Source organism: Coregonus clupeaformis, chromosome 30, assembly GCF_020615455.1.
Source record: "Coregonus clupeaformis isolate EN_2021a chromosome 30, ASM2061545v1, whole genome shotgun sequence".
Lineage (NCBI taxonomy): Eukaryota > Metazoa > Chordata > Actinopteri > Salmoniformes > Salmonidae > Coregonus > Coregonus clupeaformis.
In genome coordinates, this window is record NC_059221.1 from 31,096,088 (window position 1) to 31,117,744 (window position 21,657).

General features: G+C 42.3%; 2 protein-coding genes across 2 annotated transcripts in view; one reads left to right on the forward strand and one right to left on the reverse strand.

Moving 5' to 3' along the window:
* Positions 1-14,431, forward strand: LOC121545619 (small integral membrane protein 29). Its single transcript, XM_041856298.2, has 5 exons — positions 1-96; positions 10,347-10,647; positions 10,766-10,791; positions 10,976-11,081; positions 12,588-14,431. The coding sequence occupies exons 2-5, from the start codon at positions 10,396-10,398 to the stop codon at positions 12,654-12,656; spliced, it is 453 nt and encodes a 150-aa protein (XP_041712232.1). The 5' UTR covers positions 1-96; positions 10,347-10,395; the 3' UTR covers positions 12,657-14,431.
* The window catches only part of LOC121545620 (high mobility group protein HMG-I/HMG-Y), a 14,299-nt gene continuing 6,945 nt past the window's right edge, over positions 14,304-21,657 (reverse strand). The window contains exons 4-5 of the mRNA XM_041856299.2: positions 18,716-18,772; positions 14,304-16,574 (exon numbers count right to left, since the gene is read on the reverse strand). Coding sequence (XP_041712233.1) covers positions 16,515-16,574; positions 18,716-18,772 — 117 coding nt within the window. The 3' untranslated portion in view covers positions 14,304-16,514. The remainder of the gene's footprint in view (positions 16,575-18,715; positions 18,773-21,657) is intronic.

Here is a 21,657-nt window from a genome sequence, read left to right on the forward strand (position 1 = left end):
CTCATTGCTTGCATTCGTGGGTTGGTTTGTCAATCAAAGTGCTATTTTGTTTTCTTCCTGGTTAGCTGCACAGTGACAGAGGAGCAACAACATTCGGTGAGTGTTCATTTCAACTACTTTTCTAATCAAGGTAAATTGGACACATAATTTAGAGCTAGCAATGTGGTTATCCGCAGTGATACTCTTCTAAGACACTTGCAATTATTAAGCCAAAGATCAAAATAACTTGAGCTGCGCCAGCCAAAAGCTGTGCTGCGACACCCAGGTAGCTAGAGCTGCTCGATTCAGCAAGCTAAACGCACGATGCATGACATTGTTTGCATAACAACTTTAACGAACCAAGAAATATAGAGAATAGGCTAGCTATCATCGGATTAGTAGTAGTGGCTAGTAGGTAGAAAGCCATCATACAACCCAGTGTCGTGACTCGTGGTGGTGGCCAGCAGCAGCAGCTTTTTTGCTTGTTCACGTGTGTCGCGCTGCGCAGATTCGCTCAATTCTTCTTATCTGAATATTTAAATTATTTGTTTGAGTGTTAGTTCGTTAAATCAGAGCCCAACCTGAGCGGCATTTTACCCAAGTCCACCCATATGGACATTGTGTGGCTCACTTGACTATAGAATTGTAGGGAATATCCAAATCGAGTACCACAGTATGAGTCATAATACCCATAAAACCTAGCGGTCAAACAAGGAAACGGTTCCAATCTTTATTTCCACCATTCATTTTCCCATAGGGGATTTTAAAAGTAGTTAAAATAAGGGCTGTGTTTCGTGTAGGCTTACCCTGGCATGATGTTTCAATAACCGTGTAAGTCTCTCTAGGTCAAGGAGACTTATCAATATTTTCACCTGTATTTACCCCCCAAAATGAAAGGCTAATTAGCTTCTAATGTGGCTATCATAAAGAACTACAAATGCCATGATGATCTGGACGAGACTGCCGAATCGAGGCAAAGGTAAGAATCTCTGGATTAACTATCTAATGTTAGCTAAATTTAGTAATGAATAAATTGGCTAAATTCCTTTTTAAATGGGCAATTCTGTAAACTGTCTTGTGCAAGTTTGAAATTGACACTACCTGTTAGCAAAGGTGTCAGCTAGAGATGACGTGCAGGAGCTTGCAGGGATTTGTAGACTTGCATGATGTCTACTTTGATGCTAATTAACATTTTCAAATCTAAGAGTAAATAGAGCTGAATATATTGATAAAAGTCACCTTGTCCAAGAGAGATTTACATGGTTATCAAAGCGTCACGCCAGGGTAAGCCTACACGAAACACAGCCCTTTTTTAAAAGTGTTTCTAATTCCCTATGGGAAAAATGAATGGTGGAAAAACGATTGGAACCATTTCCCTGTTTGACCGCTAGGTTTTATGGGTATTATGACACCTCCACTGAAGGGAACTATGTGACTTCTATTATTGGCCATATAAATCTCACAGAAAAGTTGTGATATAGCCTGGGATCGAACCTGGGTCTGTAGTGACGCCTCTAGCACTGCAATGCAGTGCCTTAGACCGCTGCACCACTCGGTCATCTATCTATAGATAAATGCCAACTGAAAGCTACTGGCCCAAATGAAAAGTATACTGTCCCGAATGAAAATAATACTGGCTCGGAAAAGCGGATGATTCGCGCATAATTTCTATTTTATCTTTAATCTGCGGTCATAGCCTATAAAGGAGTAGTTCACTATTTTACAACTTGAAGTTAGATGGTTCCTCACCCTGTGGGCCAAGAGAAACTGTAATCAATCCATGGTTCAGTTTTCTTTAAACAGCAACTACAAACTTCAGCTAACATTAGCCACCACAAGCTAACAATCAATGGAAGTGATGGGGGCATGTGAGCATGTTAAAGATGCCCTCAGATTAAAGATAAAATTGAAATTATGCGCGCATCATCCGCTTTCCTGGGCCAGTATTATTTTCATTCAGGCCAGTAGCTTTCAGTCGGCACTCCTTTTAAAGCTGCAATATGTCTTTTTAGGCGACCAACCCACTTTACATAGAAATGTGAGATATCGATCTGTCATTCTCATCGAAAGCTAGTCTAAGAAGCGGTATATCTGTTCTCTGTGCGCTATTTCTATGCTTCCCATTCTTAAGTTTCATTTTTGCGTCTTTTACTTTCGATTTTGTACACCAGCTTCAAACAGCTGAAAATATAATATTGGTTATGGAAAATATATTTCACAGTGGTTTAGATGGTACAATGATTCTTTATACTATACTTGCTTGTTTTGCCACACAAACTGATATTAGGCAACTATTAGAATTTTAGCAAAATAAAACATTTGTGCAATATCAAAAAGGGTGTTATTGTTTGCGATTTAGTCAGCAGTCTATAGTTGTAGGGCCCTATAAAATCTGTTTTATATTTTGCTCAATTCTGTTTCCTGGGTTTGTTTTTCCAGGTTGCTGTGTTTTCCTTGTTTTTTCAGGTTTTCACTATCAAAATCACAATTTTTTAATAGAAAAAACAAGACATTTGTTTTTATAAGTCCACAACAATGCTTTAACCACATCAGGAAACCATTTTTGAGGTCTGGGAACAATAAATATATAAAAAAGTTTCTTTGCGGATGTAGTTGCCCTTTAATTCAGCACCTAGCAAGAGACAGTTGTTTGGCTAGCTGTGTTTTTGTACTGTACAGTGTAGGCTACATGTGATGGCAGAAGTTGTAAAACGAATGTCCCGCGATTGATACAAATCATCATGATATCGTTCTGCCAGGTATGCCTACTTTGCAGTCAACATTTAATTGGGAAGGTTTTTTGGGAAAGCCTTTAGAAATGTTCATTCAAACAGGGCATGATGACTGAATTGAGCATTGCAAAGATTCAACCAAGACTTCGGACCAAACTTTTTGAATACCTAGTTTGCATACGTATTGTTGCCTAAGCATTTCCTGGTAAATATAAGTTGAAACATCTTTCCTACCTACCATACACCACTCTCGTTCTTCAGTCTGTCGGCTTGGCCCCTAAGACCCTCATGAACTTCTACAGATGCACCATTGAGAGCATCCTGTAGGGCTGTATCACCGCCTTGGGCGGTAACTGCACCGTCCGCAAACGCAGGGTTCTCCAGTGCCCAACACATCACCGGGGGCACACTGCCTGCCCTCCATGACATTTACAGCACCCGGTGTCACAGGAAGGCCAAGAAGATCATCAAGGACCTCAGCCACCCGAGCTACGGCCTGTTCACCCCGCTACCATCAAGAAGGCGGAGCTGAGAGACTGAAAAACAGCTTTTACCTCCAGGCCATCAGACTGTGGAACGGTCACCACTAGCCTTAGTCACTATTCTAGCCGGCTACCACCCGATACTCTACCCTGCACCTTAGAGACTACTGCCCTATTTACATAGTCATTGAACACTGGTCACTTGAAAAATGTTTGCATAGTGTTTTACCAACTTTATATGTATATACTGTATTCTATATAGCTACTGCTGTACACACCTTTTCTATTCATATATATACATTATATGTATATATATTTATATTCCGCTCTCTGACATTGCTCGTTCTGATATTTCTTAATTTTCTGGATTATGTGTGTATTGTTTGTTTCTTTTTATTTCTAGATATTACTGCACTGTTGGGGTGAGAAACACAAGCATTTTGCTGCACCTGCTATAACATCTGTGTACCTGTGGTCCTCTGTAGCTCAGCTGGTAGAGCACGGCGCTTGTAACGCCAAGGTAGTGGGTTCGATCCCCGGGACCACCCATACACAAAAAAAAATATGTATGCACGCATGACTGTAAGTCGCTTTGGATAAAAGCGTCTGCTAAATGGCATATTATATTATTATATTATTATTATTACCTGACCAATAAACTTTGATTTGATTTGAGCTGCTCCATGTGACAACCATTTGAGAGCTGCGCGCTCTTGCTACCCGTAAGATTATTCAGCTCAAACTAGGTTGTGTGTGGGCGCGTGTGATTTATAATCTACATAACAAACTAACAGCTTCAGGAATTCGTCTGTTTTTTCATCAATTATATACAGTAGCCTAGATTGAAAAAGAGCATTATTACAATATTTTTTACACTTGCCCAAGCGGGCCACTGACGTGGATGATTGACTGGCCCGGAGGGTTTCCAAAACATCCCCGGGCCAGCGGGCAGCCCTGTATGTTCGAATCAAATCAAATTGTATTTGCCACATGCGTCAGTGAAATGCTTACTTACAAGCCCTTAACCAACAATGCCGTTTTTATATATAAGTGTTAAGTAAAAAATAGATAAATAAAAATAATTAAAGAGCAGCAGTAAAATAAAATAACAGTAGGTAGGCTATACACAGGGGGTACCGGTACAGAGTCAATGTGCGGGGGCACAGGTTAGTTGAGGTAATATGTACATGTGGGTAGAGTTAAAGTGACTATCCACAGATAATAAACAGAGAGTAGCAGCAGCGTAAAAGAGGGGGTGGGGTGAGGGGGACAATGCAAATAGTCCGGGTAGCCATGATTAGCTGTTTAGGAGTCTTATGGCTTGGGGGTAGAAGATGTTAAGAAGCCTTTTGGACCTAGACTTGGCGCTCCGGTACCGCTTGCCGTGCGGTAGCAGAGAGAACAGTCTATGACTAGGGTGGCTGGTGTCTTAGACACATTTTAGGGCCTTCCTCTAACACCGCCTGGTATAGAGGTCCTGGATGGCAGGAAGCTTGGCCACAGTGATGTACTGGGCCGTATGCACTACCTTCTGTAGTGCCTTGCGGTCGGAGGCCATACCAGGCGGTGATGCAACCAGTCAGGATGCTCTCGATGGTGCAGCTGTATAACTTTTTGAGGATCTGAGGACCCATGCCAAATCTTTTCACTCCTGAGGGGGTAGGCTTTGTCGTGCCCTCTTCACGACTGTCTTGGTGTGTTTGGACCATGATAGTTTGTTGGTGATGTAGACACCAAGGAACTTGAAGCTCTCAAACTGTTTTAACTGCAACCCCGTCGATGAGAATGGGGGCATGCTCAGTCCTCTTTTTTCCCCCTGTAGTCCACAATCATCTCCTGTGTCTTGATCACGTTGAGAGAGAGGTTGTTATCCTGGCACCACACGGCCAGGTCTCTGACCTCCCTATAGGCTGTCTCATCGTTGTTGGTGATCAGGCCTAACACTGTTGTGTCGTCAGAAAACTTAATGATGGTGTTGGAGTCGTACCTGGCCATGCAGTCATGGGTGAACAGGGAGTAATAATAATAATAATAATAATATGCCATTTAGCAGATGCTTTTATCCAAAGCGACTTACAGTCATGCGTGCATACATTTTTGTGTATGGGTGGTCCCGGGGATCGAACCCACTACCTTGGCGTTACAAGCGCCGTGCTCTACCAGCTGAGCTACAGAGGACCACAGTACAGGAGGGGACTGCGCCACACCCCTGAGGGGCCCCCGTGTTGAGGATCAGCGTGGCAGATGTGTTGTTACCTACCCTTACCACCTGGGGGCGGCCCATCAGAAAGTCCAGGATCCAGTTGCAGAGGGAGGTGTTTAGTCCCAGGGTCCTTAGCTTAGTGATGAGCTTTGTGGGGTTGGTGTTCCTCTTGTCCAGGTGGGAAAGGGCAGTGTGGAGTGCAATAGAGATTGCATCATCTGTGGTTATTTTGGGGCGGTATGCAAATTGGAGTGGGTCTTGTGTTTCTGGGATAATGGTGTTGATGTGAGCCATGACCAGCCTTTGAAAGCACTTCATGGCTACAGACGTGAGTGCTACGGGTCGGTAGTCATTTAGGCAGGTTATCTTCGTGTTCTTGGGCACAGGGACTATGGTGGTCTGCTTGAAACATGTTGGTATTACAGACTCAGTCAGGGACATGTTGAAAATGTCAGTGAAGACACTTGCCAGTTGGTCAGCGGATGCTCGGAGTACACGTCCTGGTAATTCGTTTGGCCCTGCGGCCTTGTGAATGATGACCTGCTTAAAAGTTGTACTCACATCGGCTACGGAGAGCGTGATCACATAGTAATCTGGAACAGCTGATGCTCTCATACATGCTTCAGTGTTGCTTGCCTCGAAGCGAGCATAGAAGTGATTTAGGTTGTCTGGTAGGATCGTGTCACTGGGCAGCTCGCGGCTGTGCTTCCCTTTGTAGTCTGTAATAGTTTTCAAGCCCTGTCACATCCGACGAGCTTCGGAGCCGGTGTTGTACAATTCAATCTTAGTCCTGTATTGCCTCTTTGCCTGTTAGATGGTTCGATAGAGGGCATAGCGGGCTTTCTTATAAGCGTCCGGGTTAGAGTCCCTCTTCTTGAAAGCGGCAGCTCTACGCTTTAGCTCAGGGCGAATGTTGCCTGTAATCCATGGCTTCTGGTTGGGGTATGTACGTACGGTCACTGTGGGGAAGATGTCATCGATGCACTTATTGATGAAGCCAGTGACTGATGTGGTGTACTCCTCAATGCCATCGGAAGAATCCCGGAACATATTCCAGTCTGTGCTAGCAAAACAGTCCTGTAGTTTAGCATCTGCGTCATCTGACCACTTCCTTATTAACCGAGTCACTGGTGCTTCCTGCTTTAGTTTTCTGCTTGTAAGTAGGAATCAGGAGGATAGAATTATGGTCAGATTTGTCAAATGGTGGGCGAGGGAGAGCTTTGTACGCGTCTCTGTGTGTGGAGTAAAGGTGGTCTAGAGTTTTTTTCCTCTGGTTGCACATTTCATATGCGAGTAGAAATTAGGTAGAATGGATTTAAGTTTCCCTGCATTAAAGTCCCCGGCCACTAGGAGCGCTGCCTCTGGATGAGCGTTTTCCTGTTTGCTTATGGCCTTATGCAGCTCATTGAGTGCAGTCTTAGTGCCAGAATCAGTTTATGGTGGTAAATACAGTGGGGAAAAAAAGTATTTAGTCAGCCACCAATTGTGCAAGTTCTCCCACTTAAAAAGATGAGAGAGGCCTGTAATTTTCATCATAGGTACACGTCAACTATGACAGACAAAATGAGAAAAAAAAATCCAGAAAATCACATTGTAGGATTATTAATGAATTTATTTGCAAATTATGGTGGAAAATAAGTATTTGGTCAATAACAAAAGTTTCTTAATACTTTGTTATATCCCCTTTGTTGGCAATGACACAGGTCAAACGTTTTCTGTAAGTCTTCACAAGGTTTTCACACACTGTTAATGGCATTTTGGCCCATTCCTCCATGCAGATCTCCTCTAGAGCAGTGATGTTTTGGGGCTGTCGCTGGGCAACACGGACTTTCAACTCCCTCCAAAGATTTTCTATGGGGTTGAGATCTGGAGACTGGCTAGGCCACTCCAGGACCTTGAAATGCTTCTTACGAAGCCACTCCTTCGTTGCCCGGGCGGTGTGTTTGGGATCATTGTCATGCTGAAAGACCCAGCCACGTTTCATCTTCAATGCCCTTGCTGATGGAAGGAGGTTTTCACTCAAAATCTCACGATACATGGCCCCATTCATTCTTTCCTTTACACGGATCAGTCGTCCTGGTCCCTTTGCAGAAAAACAGCCCCAAAGCATGATGTTTCCACCCCCATGCTTCACAGTAGGTATGGTGTTCTTTGGATGCAACTCAGCATTCTTTGTCCTCCAAACACGACTGAGTTGAGTTTTTATCAAAAAGTTATATTTTGGTTTCATCTGACCATATGACATTCTCCCAATCCTCTTCTGGATCATCCAAATGCACTCTAGCAAACTTCAGACGGGCCTGGACATGTACTGGCTTAAGCAGGGGGGACACGTCTGCACTGCAGGATTTGAGTCCCTGGCGGCGTAGTGTGTTACTGATGGTAGGCTTTATTACTTTGGTACCAGCTCTCTGCAGGTCATTCACTAAGTCCCCCGTGTGGTTCTGGGATATTTGCTCACTGTTCTTGTGATCATTTTGACCCCACGGGGTGAGATCTTGCGTGGAGCCCCAGATCGAGGGAGATTATCAGTGGTCTTGTATGTCTTCCATTTCCTAATAATTGCTCCCACAGTTGATTTCTTCAAACCAAGCTGCTTACCTATTGCAGATTCAGTCTTCCCAGCCTGGTGCAGGTCTACAATTTTGTCTCTGGTGTCCTTTGACAGCTCTTTGGTCTTGGCCATAGTGGAGTTTGGAGTGTGACTGTTTGAGGTTGTGGACAGGTGTCTTTTATACTGATAACAAGTTCAAACAGGTGCCATTAATACAGGGAACGAGTGGAGGACAGAGGAGCCTCTTAAAGAAGAAGTTACAGGTCTTTGAGAGCCAGAAATCTTGCTTGTTTGTTGGTGACCAAATACTTATTTTCCACCATAATTTGCAAATAAATTCATTAAAAATCCTACAATGTGATTTTCTGGATTTTCTTTTCTCAATTTCTCTGTCATAGTTGACGTGTACCTATGATGAAAATTACAGGCCTCTCTCATCTTTTTAAGTGGGAGAACTTGCACAATTGGTGGCTGACTAAATACTTTTTTTCCCCACTGTAGACAGCCATGAAAAATATAGATTAAAACTCTTTTGGTAAATAGTGTGGTCTACAGCTTGTCTTGAGATACTCTACCTCAGGCGAGCAAAACCTTGAGACTTGATTTCGTACACCAGCTATTGTTTACAAATATACACAGACTGCCACCCCTTGTCTTACCGATGTCAGCCGTTCTATCCTGCCGATATAGCGTTTATCCCGCCAGCTGTATGTTATCCATGTCGTCGTTCAGCCACGACTCGGTGAAACATAAGATATTACAGTTTTTTATGTCCCATTGGTAGGATATCCGTGATCGTAGGTCGTCTATTTTGTCTATAATTTTTATGGTAGGTTTATTTGAACAGTGAGAGACAGAATAACAGCAAAACAATCCAGAAAAACGCATGTCAAAAATGTTATAAATTGATTTGCATTTTAATGAGGGAAATAAGTATTTGACCCCCTCTCAATCAGAAAGATTTCTGGCTCCCAGGTGTCTTTTATACAGGTAATGAGCTGAGATTAGGAGCACACTCTTAAAGGGAGTGCTCCAATATCAGCTTGTTACCTGTATAAAAGACACCTGTCCACAGAAGCAATCAATCAATCAGATTCCAAACTCTCCACCATGGCCAAGACCAAAGAGCTCTCCAAGGATGTCAGGGACAAGATTGTAGACCTACACAAGGCTGGAATGGGCTACAAGAGCATCGCCAAGCAGCTTGGTGAGAAGGTGACAACAGTTGGTGCGATTATTCGCAAATGGAAGAAACACAAAAGAACTGTCAATCTCCCTCGGACTGGGGCTCCATGCAAGATCTCACCTCGTGGAGTTGCAATGATCATGAGAACGGTGAGGAATCAGCCCAGAACTACACGGGAGGATCTTGTCAATGATCTCAAGGCAGCTGGGACCATAGTCACCAAGAAAACAATTGGTAACACACTACGCTGTGAAGGACTGAAATCCTGCAGCGCCCGCAAGGTCCCCCTGCTCAAGAAAGCACATATACATGCCCGTCTGAAGTTTGCCAATGAACATCTGAATGATTCAGAGGAGAACTGGGTGAAAGTGTTGTGGTCAGATGAGACCAAAATGGAGCTCTTTGGCATCAACTCAACTCGCCGTGTTTGGAAGAGGAGGAATGCTGCCTGTGACCCCAAGAACACCATCCCCATCGTCAAACATGGATGTGGAAACATTATGCTTTCGGGGTGTTTTTCTGCTAAGGGGACAGGACAACTTCACCGCATCAAAGGGACGATGGACGGGGCCATGTACCGTCAAATCTTGGGTGAGAACCTCCTTCCCTCAGCCAGGGCATTGAAAATGGGTCGTGGATGGGTATTCCAGCATGACAATGACCCAAAACACACGGCCAAGGCAACAAAGGAGTGGCTCAAGAAGAAGTACATTAAGGTCCTGGAGTGGCCTAGCCAATCTCCAGACCTTAATCCCATAGAAAATCTGTGGGGGGAGCTGAAGGTTTGAGTTGCCAAATGTCATTCTCGAAACCTTAATGACTTGGAGAAGATCTGCAAAGAGGAGTGGGACAAAATCTCTCCTGAGATGTGTACAAACCTGGTGGCCAACTACAAGAAACGTCTGACCTCTGTGATTGCCAACAAGGGTTTTGCCACCAAGTACTAAGACATGTTTTGCAGAGGGGTCAAATACTTATTTCCCTCATTAAAATGCAAATCAATTTATAACATTTGTGACATGCGTTTTTCTGGATTTGTTTGTTGTTATTCTGTCTCTCACTGTTCAAATAAACCTACCATTAAAATTATAGACTGATCATTTCTTTGTCAGTGGGCAAATGTACAAAATCAGCAGGGGATCAAATACTTTTTTCCCTCACTGTAAATGCCTAACCAGCATGTGAATTTTTGGTCTTTTGCCTCCCTTAGGCATATTTCACACTGATTAGTGAAGGAGGAGAGACCATGTGGAAGTCACATGAACAACAAGGATGAGGCAAAAACAACTGGGAGGAAACTTGTTGAGGAGAGGACTGCTGCCGCCCAACTTCTCCCTCCGATTGGGGATTTGCTGCTTGACAGCCTAGCATCCCCTGTCCCACCCGCCACCCAAACATATGCAATGAACAGCACTACTCAGCCCCCTGCCATCATAGACGGGGATGTCGCAGTCAGCTCCGTGTTGGTACCATTCTTCCTCATTACCTTCATCGGGATAGCTGCAGCTGTGGTGAGTGGCTAACAGGGACATCACATGTTGGCCTACAGTGATACAGTTAAGAATTTCTACTTTGACGAGCTACGGCTTTAGATTATTACTTTTTTGAACCACCTTTTTTTTATTGCAGGTGATGTATGTGCGCAGGAAGAGAAGGTAACTTGCTTTTATTAATTGCTTTTATTCTCTTCCTTATTGCTCTCAGCAGGTGTATGGTTACTTCTTAAATTGGCCAACTCCTTTTGAACAATACACAGAAATCCTGCAATAATGTCCAAAAAGTGTATTTTTACATTGGTCACCATGTCACGGTATACTCCTTTCCTATTGTGTGTTTCAGAATTGACAGGCTCCGGCACCAGTTGCTTCCAGTCTATACCTATGACCCCTCAGAAGAATTACATGAAGTTGAACAGGAAATGCTGTGGAAAGAGGAAGATACTAAGGTATGATTTCACCCTCGTCTTTGTCTATGAATCAATTGATAAGCTGCAGTAAGAACCCTCCCTATGTGGCACTTTTATCCCATACATACGACTAATAAAACCTACAACTTTTACAAACACTAGATGGCGACATTGGCCACGCAAAAAATAGGTCTTTTTATGTAACGTCGTCACAGATGAAAGAAGGAGACGGATGTCTCACAGGATGTATACATCTGAAGTATCCATTTAGAACTTCTACTCACCACCACATATGGTGATGAGAGGAAGTCCAGTGGCGGGAGGTGTGAGAAGATGGAGCTAGATAGAATTTGGCCGACATAGTGCAAATGTTCTCATCGATGAAACATTCGATATCAATACAGTTGTCTGTTCCCAAAATTACAATATTTTATGAACAGTTTTGTAGACTTGACCCTTTGCCAATGTTTCAAGAACTTGCATTGTTTAGAAGGAGTGCAAAGGCAAATTGAGATATTGCACATTCACACTTCACAGAGAAGGCATTCACTACATGCTAAAACGCGCCAATAGGATCTCGCTAGCCCGTGCTTGACTCTGTCCACCCACCTCCTTGCTTGTTCTACATTTACATTATAGTCATTTAGCAGGCGCTCTTATCCAGAGCGACTTACAGTTAGTGCATACATTATTTAAATAAATACAAATTCATACTGGCCCCCCGTGGCGTTGCAAACGCCATGCTCTACCAACTGAGCTACATCCCTGCCGGCCATTCCCTCCCCTACCCTGGATGACGCTGGGCCAATTGTGCGCCGCCACATGGGTCTCCCGGTCGCGGCCGGCTATGACAGAGCCTGGATATGAACCAGGATCTCTAGTGGCACAGCACAGCCTTAGACCACTGCGCCACTCGGGAGGTCTGCCCACTATGCTTCATTTGCTCCTATTGGAAATGACGGTAATGAGATATCTTGGGTTAGTTGCCAGTATCTTTGATGTAGTAGTATCAAATGGAGCAGCTTGTGGCTCATCTTTGTAAAAAAATAAAGATCAGGCAAGAAAGTGGAGCTGTAGGATAATCTTTGCTCCCTTTTAGGAAGATTTTATGAATGACGATATTAACGAATGTAGACATTTATTTGAGAACTTGGTCAAATATAAAGGTAGGTTTATTTTGCGGAGATCCGGTACAACTAAGTACCCTCGCTTATATGTGAATTAGAGTTCGGAGCAGTCTGACCGCACGTTGGATGCCTTTCTATCTGATTCTCCCAGAGAATTGTCACCTGACGTGCTATCGCTTTACATTTGAGCGCGGTATAAATTGCGTGTCGTCCACGTAGGGGAAAACTCTCAGAGTTGGATCTGTTGGCGCTTGAGCTGTCGTTTCCGACATGGGTGTAAGTCAATTAAGCGTTAGGCACACTTTGTGGGTCACTTAAGATATTTGCACAAGGTGTTGACTTCAAATGCATGCCATATACAACAGTAATGAGGAAGATCCGACTGTCTGAGTTTATCTCAAATCTAGTATGTCTTCAGGTGGTGAAGGGTTGGGCACGGTCCTACCAGCAGCAACGTCCCCTGTTGATGAAAGATGCCCATGCATGAGTGTGTTGGAGCAGGACATCGATCTGTGCCATTCTACAGATCAGTGGAGTTAACCCTTGAGATGCCAGATTTCTCAATCATTCAACGCAAAGGGGTTTTAAGAAAGCATGATACTTGAGAACAGCCTGTCATGCCTTCGCATCATCATCTTTGTCATTACCATCATCATCATCCATCCATCAGTCATCAACATCTCTGTTGGAGCATTTACTTTGTACAGCGTCAACCTCTAAGCTAAGGGGTGGTTGGTTATTATGTGAACCTCTGATGCCCTGCCCGTGTTCCCGAAAGCTGCGCCATACACTAAACCACGACACGTTGGCTAACTACTGGTGGACATTATTTATTTGAGATTATTTATTTGTTTTTAAAAACTGTGTTTGTGTGTATGATGATGTGGGTGTTACTGAAACATTTGCCTTAATGTCTATTGTTGCTGTTTTAAGTAGTACTATACCAGTGAGATTAGCAAAGCCTTGACCTTGGGTGGGATGCTTCCCATTGTACTACTAGTTTTAGTGGTGTAAAATTAGGTTACTATGTCCCTCACTATTCAATGTCATAAGTTACACAGATGTGCAGTGAATCAATTTGAGTCCTTAAGTTACTTTATTTTTCCTGTTTGTTGCACTGTGGTAATGAATACCATTATCAAAGCAACCAAACTAATTCCTCCTCCTCGTCATCATCCAGATATGTGATGATGAAACGGTGGTGAAAAGAGAAAGCAAGATTAATTCCTGTTCTTTCTCTATTTTGTTTCACTTAAGTTGAGTTTCAAACATTACATTCAGAAAGAGGATGTGCAGAGAGAGAACCCTCTGGCTGTATCGGGGATGTCACATGATGGCCAATGAATGTAGCTAGTCAATCAGCCTCCCCTACCCTACCCCACCCACTCCTCTCCACTATTTAGCTGTGACTACTGCCCTAAACATGTCCTGTTGGGAAGACAGGGCAACAGGATGATTGTTCTTCTAGCAGAAGAATCCATTTAGAAGAATGTCATAGGCCTGACTGTATGCAGTACTCAGGAAATCTCATGTCTTTAAAGGAATGAGTGAACAGTGATTCATCCTTGAATAATGTGCTCTAGTCTAAGTTACCCACCTTTCCTCCTTGCATTTGTGAATGTCATATATTCAGGATGCAAGATGAAGGCTCCCATTGAAATCAATAATCTTATCAGCGCATGTATATGTATGTAGGAATCCACTCTAAGAATGTAAACAGGGAAATATATATCATGTATTTCAATATATTTGAATGTGAAATTGAGAATTTTGACTTGAATAATGGACCTTTCCCTGAATGCTAACTGCTACGTGTTACGCTCCACTATTTATGATTCCCATGCACATTAAACATATAATAATGCATTTGATTGAAATGCAGAGTTTGTTCTGAAAAGAAAATACAGGATAGACTACTGATGAAAATACAAACTTTAAATGTAATTTTGATATCACTGTTATCAAGGGTTTGCACACTATTGTTCAAGACTGTGATTATTTTTGTTGCTTTTCAATTGAAGCGCTGATTTCACTGTCCATGAAGTAAACTTGTATGTATGTATGTATGTTAGTGAGAATATGGACTTTTTATAGATGGTCTGGATGTAAAGCAAAAATAAAATGGAAAGAGGAGTTAATAAATGTGTGTATTTATTGATCCTTTCTGGATACAAGTTGTTGCAATAAAAATATAGACATTGTACATTTAAAGACAGTGTACATTAAAAAGAATGATCCCTTCTCATTAACTTGAATGAATTACATAACATGGATGATGTTGGTACATAAGGGCATTGTACATAGTCAAAATAGTTGCAGCTGTGAATGGATATTTAATTACCGGAGTTCCACATGAACATGATACATCCCAAATGGCACCCTATTAACTATATAGTGCACTACTTTTGGCGAAGACTGTGGTCAAAAGTAGTGCACTATAAAGGGAATAGGGTGGCATTAGGAACACATACATGGAAAAGCACCCGGTGCCAAAGCCGCACCGAGGCCTACAACGGAATAACCTGGAGAGAACACCCACAGTCTTTGTCACTAAACACACGACAATCTGAATCAAGCAAACATTTCAGTGCACCAGAAGTAGGATTTATTAAAAAGATAAAACACACCGGCTAATCTACCACAGTCAGCGAACACAATTTGCAAAGCTGACAGATCTCCATGACTTTACACATCATGTGACCTGTCTCTGTACGCTCACTTTAAAAACAAAGAGGAGCAGAGGGGTGTGTGTGTGAGCACACCTTCACTAGTAGCTAGGCTAGGCAGTCGTTTTTAAAATACCAAATAACAGTCAGATTAAAAAAGACAAAAAATACACAGACTATGTAATACAAACATTTCTCGCACACATGCCAGAGTTTACATTGTACATTTGAAACCAGTTGAAGAATGCAATATGGGAAAGTTTAAAGTAAGCTGTAGTCAAGTGAGGTATGAGATTTTGGGCCTTGTCAGGCCCGTTGCAGTTTTCCGGGTTTTTATAACTGAGATTGTAGCAGCTTATAGGTTTGAGGAGAGGCCCAGTAACTGGACTGTGATCAAGAGATACCTGACACTGAGAAACACAAATAAAACAACATTGTTTTTCTGGAGTAGACAGCAGACACTGACTGTATCCTCAAAGAAAGAACAGAATATTTCAACATCCTGTACAAAGTGATGACGACACACAAAAGGCCTTGTAAAGCAGTGAGAGGGGAAATGGAATGATCAGCTATTATACAGAACCATTGGATAAAACAGTGCCACAACAGTAACAATCCAGCTCCTAGTTTGGCCAACCAGTTTGTTACACAGTTCACCTAGAACTGACCAAGTGGCCACAGGTCGCAACAAATACTGTACACTGGAGGACCACATTAAGAGGAACAGCAGATGCCACAGAGTTCAATAAAAGCTTCCTGGAGTGATGAGAGAATGTAGCTCCCCAATCAATTAATCCCTACACATCCTTAAGCCATTACGACATTATTATGATGAGTTTTCGTAGACGTCAAAGCAGCACAATTACTCAGGTATTTGAGGCATGTTATGACCCAGAGGAACACGATAAAACACAATCAGTCTGATCAAATCTTTGATTAGTAACAGTACACTTTAGTTTACACAAACCTTTTCCAGTGGAGCCCCAAAGAGGCTATAGGAAGACAAGCACAAGCCACATCAGAGGCTAGTTAGGGACAGCTTATTTTGGATGGGAGGGAGGAGGAACAATTCTGCACAATCAAAGGAGTAACAGGGAGAGGTCTACTACAGAGTTTATACATGGATAAAATGTCTATAATAATATATTTAATGCTCATACTGTATTTTCTCCATATCAGCTTCTCCGCTGGTAAATAGATGTAAGGGATAGATTAACCACTTCACACTTAAAAACAGCAAGTAGAAGCAAAATTCACCTTTTGTCCAATAGAAAACAAGTGTATATGCCCCACCAGCTCAAGATACTGGTGTTAGGGAAAAAATGAGTAACACTAAGCCGAGAGAATGTCCTATACACTCTTTTGAAAGAAGCGTATCCAAAAACTCATCATCAGTATACAATACTTGCAATACCACGACATACACATAGAGAAACGGTTGTCTGTCACCTGTACTGTTATTCTTTGATATATATGCTTGTTAAGAAACATCCATTGGTTTTCCAGTGCAGTTGCTTATAGAGGTTGGATGAACGGTATTGTTGACCCTCCTTTAGCTAGAAGGCAAGAAAGTGGACCGTAGAAAAGAGGTTGGGGTGGCACCGGTATTGGAGATTCAGTCTAGCTCTGGTTGACAGGAAGTCAGTATGTTGACTGAGGTAGCATGGGTTGCAAGTTTACTAGTCTTTCTCATCCTCCTCCTCTTCAGATGATTCCTGGGCTGCTTGTTCCTCCTTTTCCTGAAAAGACACCAAACACAGACAACCCATCTTTCTACTGGTTCACACCAAAAACATAACACACTAAGAAAAGGGGATCTGATCAAATATAAGTCACCAGAAGTGTATCAATCTTTCAACTACAATAACTGCCTTGCAATATAAACAACTATCTATTGGGAGTCTTTAGGATTTGGGAGGGACTTGTACAGTGGCCTTGCTAGAGAAAAATCTGAGTATTGAAGTGGAAGTAGGAGTGTGCATATTGACCACATCTCACTGATAAACAAAACCAGCGTGAAAGTCCCTAGAGCCCCCAGGGGAGGACTTGGTCATCTGTAGTGACTCATCTGAGTGGTGAGTCACTCACAGTGAGGCATCCTTCGCTCCCTCCCACCTTAGCTCCCCTCTACCTCAAACTCCCACCAACTCCTCCCACTCTGGCGCAGGAGAGTTCATTCATAAAAAGAGAGGCCAGTTAGGTGGGTAACTATGGGTCATTCCCCGCTGTGACTAATGCAACACAGGCTTTTGGGAGTAGGCTACACTAACCACTCGCTCTTATTTTATTTATTTAAGGCATGAGTATGCTTACAGTGGAGGCAAAGTTCGGTTGGTTTGTGCTGGATTAAACTGTACAGTTTTTTTATGATTCTGCAACAATTCCTTTATCCTAGACCATTTTTTGAAGAATGGAGTGAAATATGTGATTTATGAAATTGTAGTGAAGTCCATTAAAAAATGTAATAGACATGTATTTTCAACTATACCTAGTCGGTGTCAAAGACTCACTCAAGACAACATTTTAAGTACAAGTTTTATTCTCAATGAATTCAACATGCACTTGTGCAGAAAACAATAGTAATAAAAAAAACTAAAAGGTTGGATGTGTAAATATGTAGAAAATACTATGTACATCATACAAAGCAGATACAATACAATATAAATGAAGTAAAGATGAAGGACCAGCTGATCTGTGTTTCAGATCAGTAACAGTGGTTCACTTCAGTGCAATATCGGCTCAATAACAGCAAGACAGTTTCTTTCATTTTAAAAAATGGCCGATAAAGTTTAGAACTTGACAGCTCCTCAATAGCTCTACAATATAGCATAAATAGTGATATGTCTCTCAGTCCAGTGCAGGCTTGCCAAGAGTTCCTTGAGCTCTTTCTGCTGGCTCTCAATCAGGCCCGGGAGATATACAGACTTAAAACATTTGTATAGATCTGGCCTCAAATGTAACCATAGCTTCCAGCATACGGCTTGCATGCAAACTATTCCCTAGCCTCCCTCTCGCCTGCTCAATCTTTTCACCCTGTTGTAAATACAATGAAAGCATTTTGACGACGGAAAGACAGTGCTCATAAGGGTCCTCAGAGTCTGAGGTCTCCTCTTGGGTTTGTTCTCCCTTAAAGATAAATAAATAGAAAGACATGAGTCATCATGAAAGTATAGTTACCTACAGTTAGGTACAGCTAAAGGTTATTGTTTACAACAAATTCAATACCACAAAACACCTAATGAACACATTCCCCTTAATGCAAAGCACAACTACTTCAAAACAAGCAAAACTATATTATTCAACAATCATTGCTTACCTCGTCCCAGCTGTCTTCAGAATCGCTTGAAGACGAGTCCCAAAGGTCAGGTTTTAGACCAAAATTAGCCAATTCCTCATTCAGAGCTATCAGTGCCATCTGGAATGTTTGTTGTTTCAAAGAGGACGCGACAGACTCCAGGTGTAGTTGACTTCACACCTGGTAGCTGGTTGTTGCAAACAGAAAAGGTTTAGTTGAATGTTTAATTTGCACACAATGGTTGCCATGGTTTTTGTTGATGGTGGAAGATCAGTGGAAGATAAGCAGAAGCCACTGGAAACCCTCCCACAACTTTATTCAACCAATCACAGGGGGTGGTGGAGTTGAAGTTCGCCTGGGACGATGAGTTTGATTGTTCGTTTACGTCCTTTTGTTTCTACGAACTAGCCAAATTTCTCTGTAAACATGTTAACTTAAGACCTTCATAATTTCTGACAGCAGTGAGCATGTGGAGGGGAACCAAACAGTGACGACTTAAGAGTGACTCAGAGTCAAGGGACGTGAATGAAGGAGGCATTAGTTAAAGATAATATTAACACCTATGATAATAAGAGCTACTCTTACCTCTTTCTTAGGTCTTCCCCTGCGTTTCATCCCTGCAGTTGAGGCTGCTGGTGCCTTCTGTAGAAATAGAGGGAAGAAAAACAAAGAATTGATCTAACTGCACAGAAACCTGCTAATCTACTCTCACTAGAGGGCACTAATACTCATATTAGGAAGCAGATGGTTTTAGGGCATTGGGTTCATTGGCTATTATCTCGGAATCTGACAGGAACTGCACACAGGGCACTCCAGTTCGCTGGCCACCTGGTCTGGGGCTCAGAGACAGCTGGTGAAATTGGGCAAGAAGAGAGGAGCCCAATTCAGATCTATCCTTGCACACAGGGTTGGGTAGGTTAGTTTCTAAATGTAATCTGTTAGTTACTAGTTACCTGTCCATCATTGTAATCAGTAATGTAAACCCATACTTTCAGTTACTTTTAGATTACTTTCACCTTAAGAAGCATTAGAAGAAGACAAAAAGGATCCATCAAATGCATTTGGTGTGTCATCATAGTGGTCTCTGACTTGTGGTCAGACTCGCTCAGGTGGGAAAAATGTAAACCTTTTTTCAATGCTGAATTGAATGTCATTGAGAAAACAGAAAGGTGATATAATGTATTTTTTTGCAAACATCCTTTCTGAATTGAAAAGTAATCCAATAATTAATGTAGTTTTTCAAAAGCATCTGTAATCTGAATACAATATTTTACAGTGGGGGAAAAAAGTATTTAGTCAGCCACCAATTGTGCAAGTTCTCCCACTTAAAAGGATGAGAGAGGCCTGTAATTTTCATCATAGGTACACGTCAACTATGACAGACAAAATGAGAAAAATAAATCCAGAATATCACATTGTAGGATTTTTTATGAATTTATTTGCAAATTATGGTGGAAAATAAGTATTTGGTCAATAACAAAAGTTTCTCAATACTTTGTTATATACCCTTTGTTGGCAATGACACAGGTCAAATGTTTTCTGTAAGTCTTCACAAGGTTTTCACACACTGTTGCTGGTATTTTTGGCCCATTCCCCCATGCAGATCTCCTCTAGAGCAGTGATGTTTTGGGGCTGTCGCTGGGCAACACAGACTTTCAACTCCCTCCAAAGATTTTCTATGGGGGTTGAGATCTGGAGACTGGCTAGGCCACTCCAGGACCTTGAAATGCTTCTTACGAAGCCACTCCTTCGTTGCCGGGCGGTGTGTTTGGGATCATTGTCATGCTGAAAGACCCAGCCACGTTTCATCTTCAATGCCCTTGCTGATGGAAGGAGGTTTTCACTCAAAATCTCACGATACATGGCCCCATTCATTCTTTCCTTTACACGGATCAGTCGTCCTGGTCCCTTTGCAGAAAAACAGCCCCAAAGCATGATGTCTCCACCCCCATGCTTCACAGTAGGTATGGTGTTCTTTGGATGCAACTCAGCATTCTTTGTCCTCCAAACACGACGAGTTGAGTTTTTACCAAAAAGTTATATTTTGGTTTCATCTGACCATATGACATTCTCCCAATCCTCTTCTGGATCATCCAAATGCACTCTAGCAAACTTCAGACGGGCCTGGACATGTACTGGCTTAAGCAGGGGGACACGTCTGGCACTGCAGGATTTGAGTCCCTGGCGGCGTAGTGTGTTACTGATGGTAGGCTTTGTTACTTTCGTCCCAGCTCTCTGCAGGTCATTCACTAGGTCCCCCCGTGTGGTTCTGGGATTTTTGCTCACCGTTATAATAATAATAATAATATGCCATTTAGCAGACGCTTTTATCCAAAGCGACTTACAGTCATGCGTGCATAATTTTTTTTTGTGTATGGGTGGTCCCGGGGATCGAACCCACTACCTTGACGTTACAAGCGCCGTGCTCTACCAGCTGAGCTACAGAGGACCGTTCTTGTGATCATTTTGACCCCACGGGGTGAGATCTTGCGTGGAGCCCCAGATCGAGGGAGATTATCAGTGGTCTTGTATGTCTTCCATTTCCTAATAATTGCTCCCACAGTTGATTTCTTCAAACCAAGCTGCTTACCTATTGCAGATTCAGTCTTCCCAGCCTGGTGCAGGTCTACAATTTTGTTTCTGGTGTCCTTTGACAGCTCTTTGGTCTTGGCCATAGTGGAGTTTGGAGTGTGACTGTTTGAGGTTGTGGACAGGTGTCTTTTATACTGATAACAACTTCAAACAGGTGCCATTAATACAGGTAACGAGTGGAGGACAGAGGAGCCTCTTAAAGAAGAAGTTACAGGTCTGTGAGAGCCAAAAATCTTGCTTGTTTGTAGGTGACCAAATACTCATTTTCCACCATAATTTGCAAATAAATTCATTAAAAATCCTACAATGTGATTTTCTGGATTTTCTTTTCTCAATTTGTCTGTCATAGTTGACGTGTACCTATGATGAAAATTACAGGCCTCTCTCATCTTTTTAAGTGGGAGAACTTGCACAATTGGTGGCTGACTAAATACGTTTTCCCCCCACTGTATAACTGTATACTCTTTGAATAAACTGTAATAAACTGAATAAAACCTTGTGACATTGAAAAGCTAACTAAATCACACCTAACCTTCAGCAGCATTACCATTATTGTGAAATAACAAGGGGAAAACAGAACTCATACCATTTCAAAATCCTCTTGTGAGAAAAGCTACATGGAAGGTCAGTCTTTTCATGCATTGCAACCTCTCAAACTATTATAGTGTCAAGGGCGTATTGATAGATTGGGCACTGGCACAATGTTTGTTGATACTAAAGGACAATGTGGACACAAAGGTCCTCAGGCTCAGATGATCACTAGGCCACACTACAGAATGAGAATAAATCATCCTCTGGTACTCAGGGTTGTGGAGAGGCATGTGTCACAAACAAAAGTAATCATCACTTGAGGGGAAGTGTGGGGGGTCAGGAGACATGCTGCTTAGTTATTTGGGTCAATTCCGCCAGCAGGTTGCCTTCCTTCACAATGGATG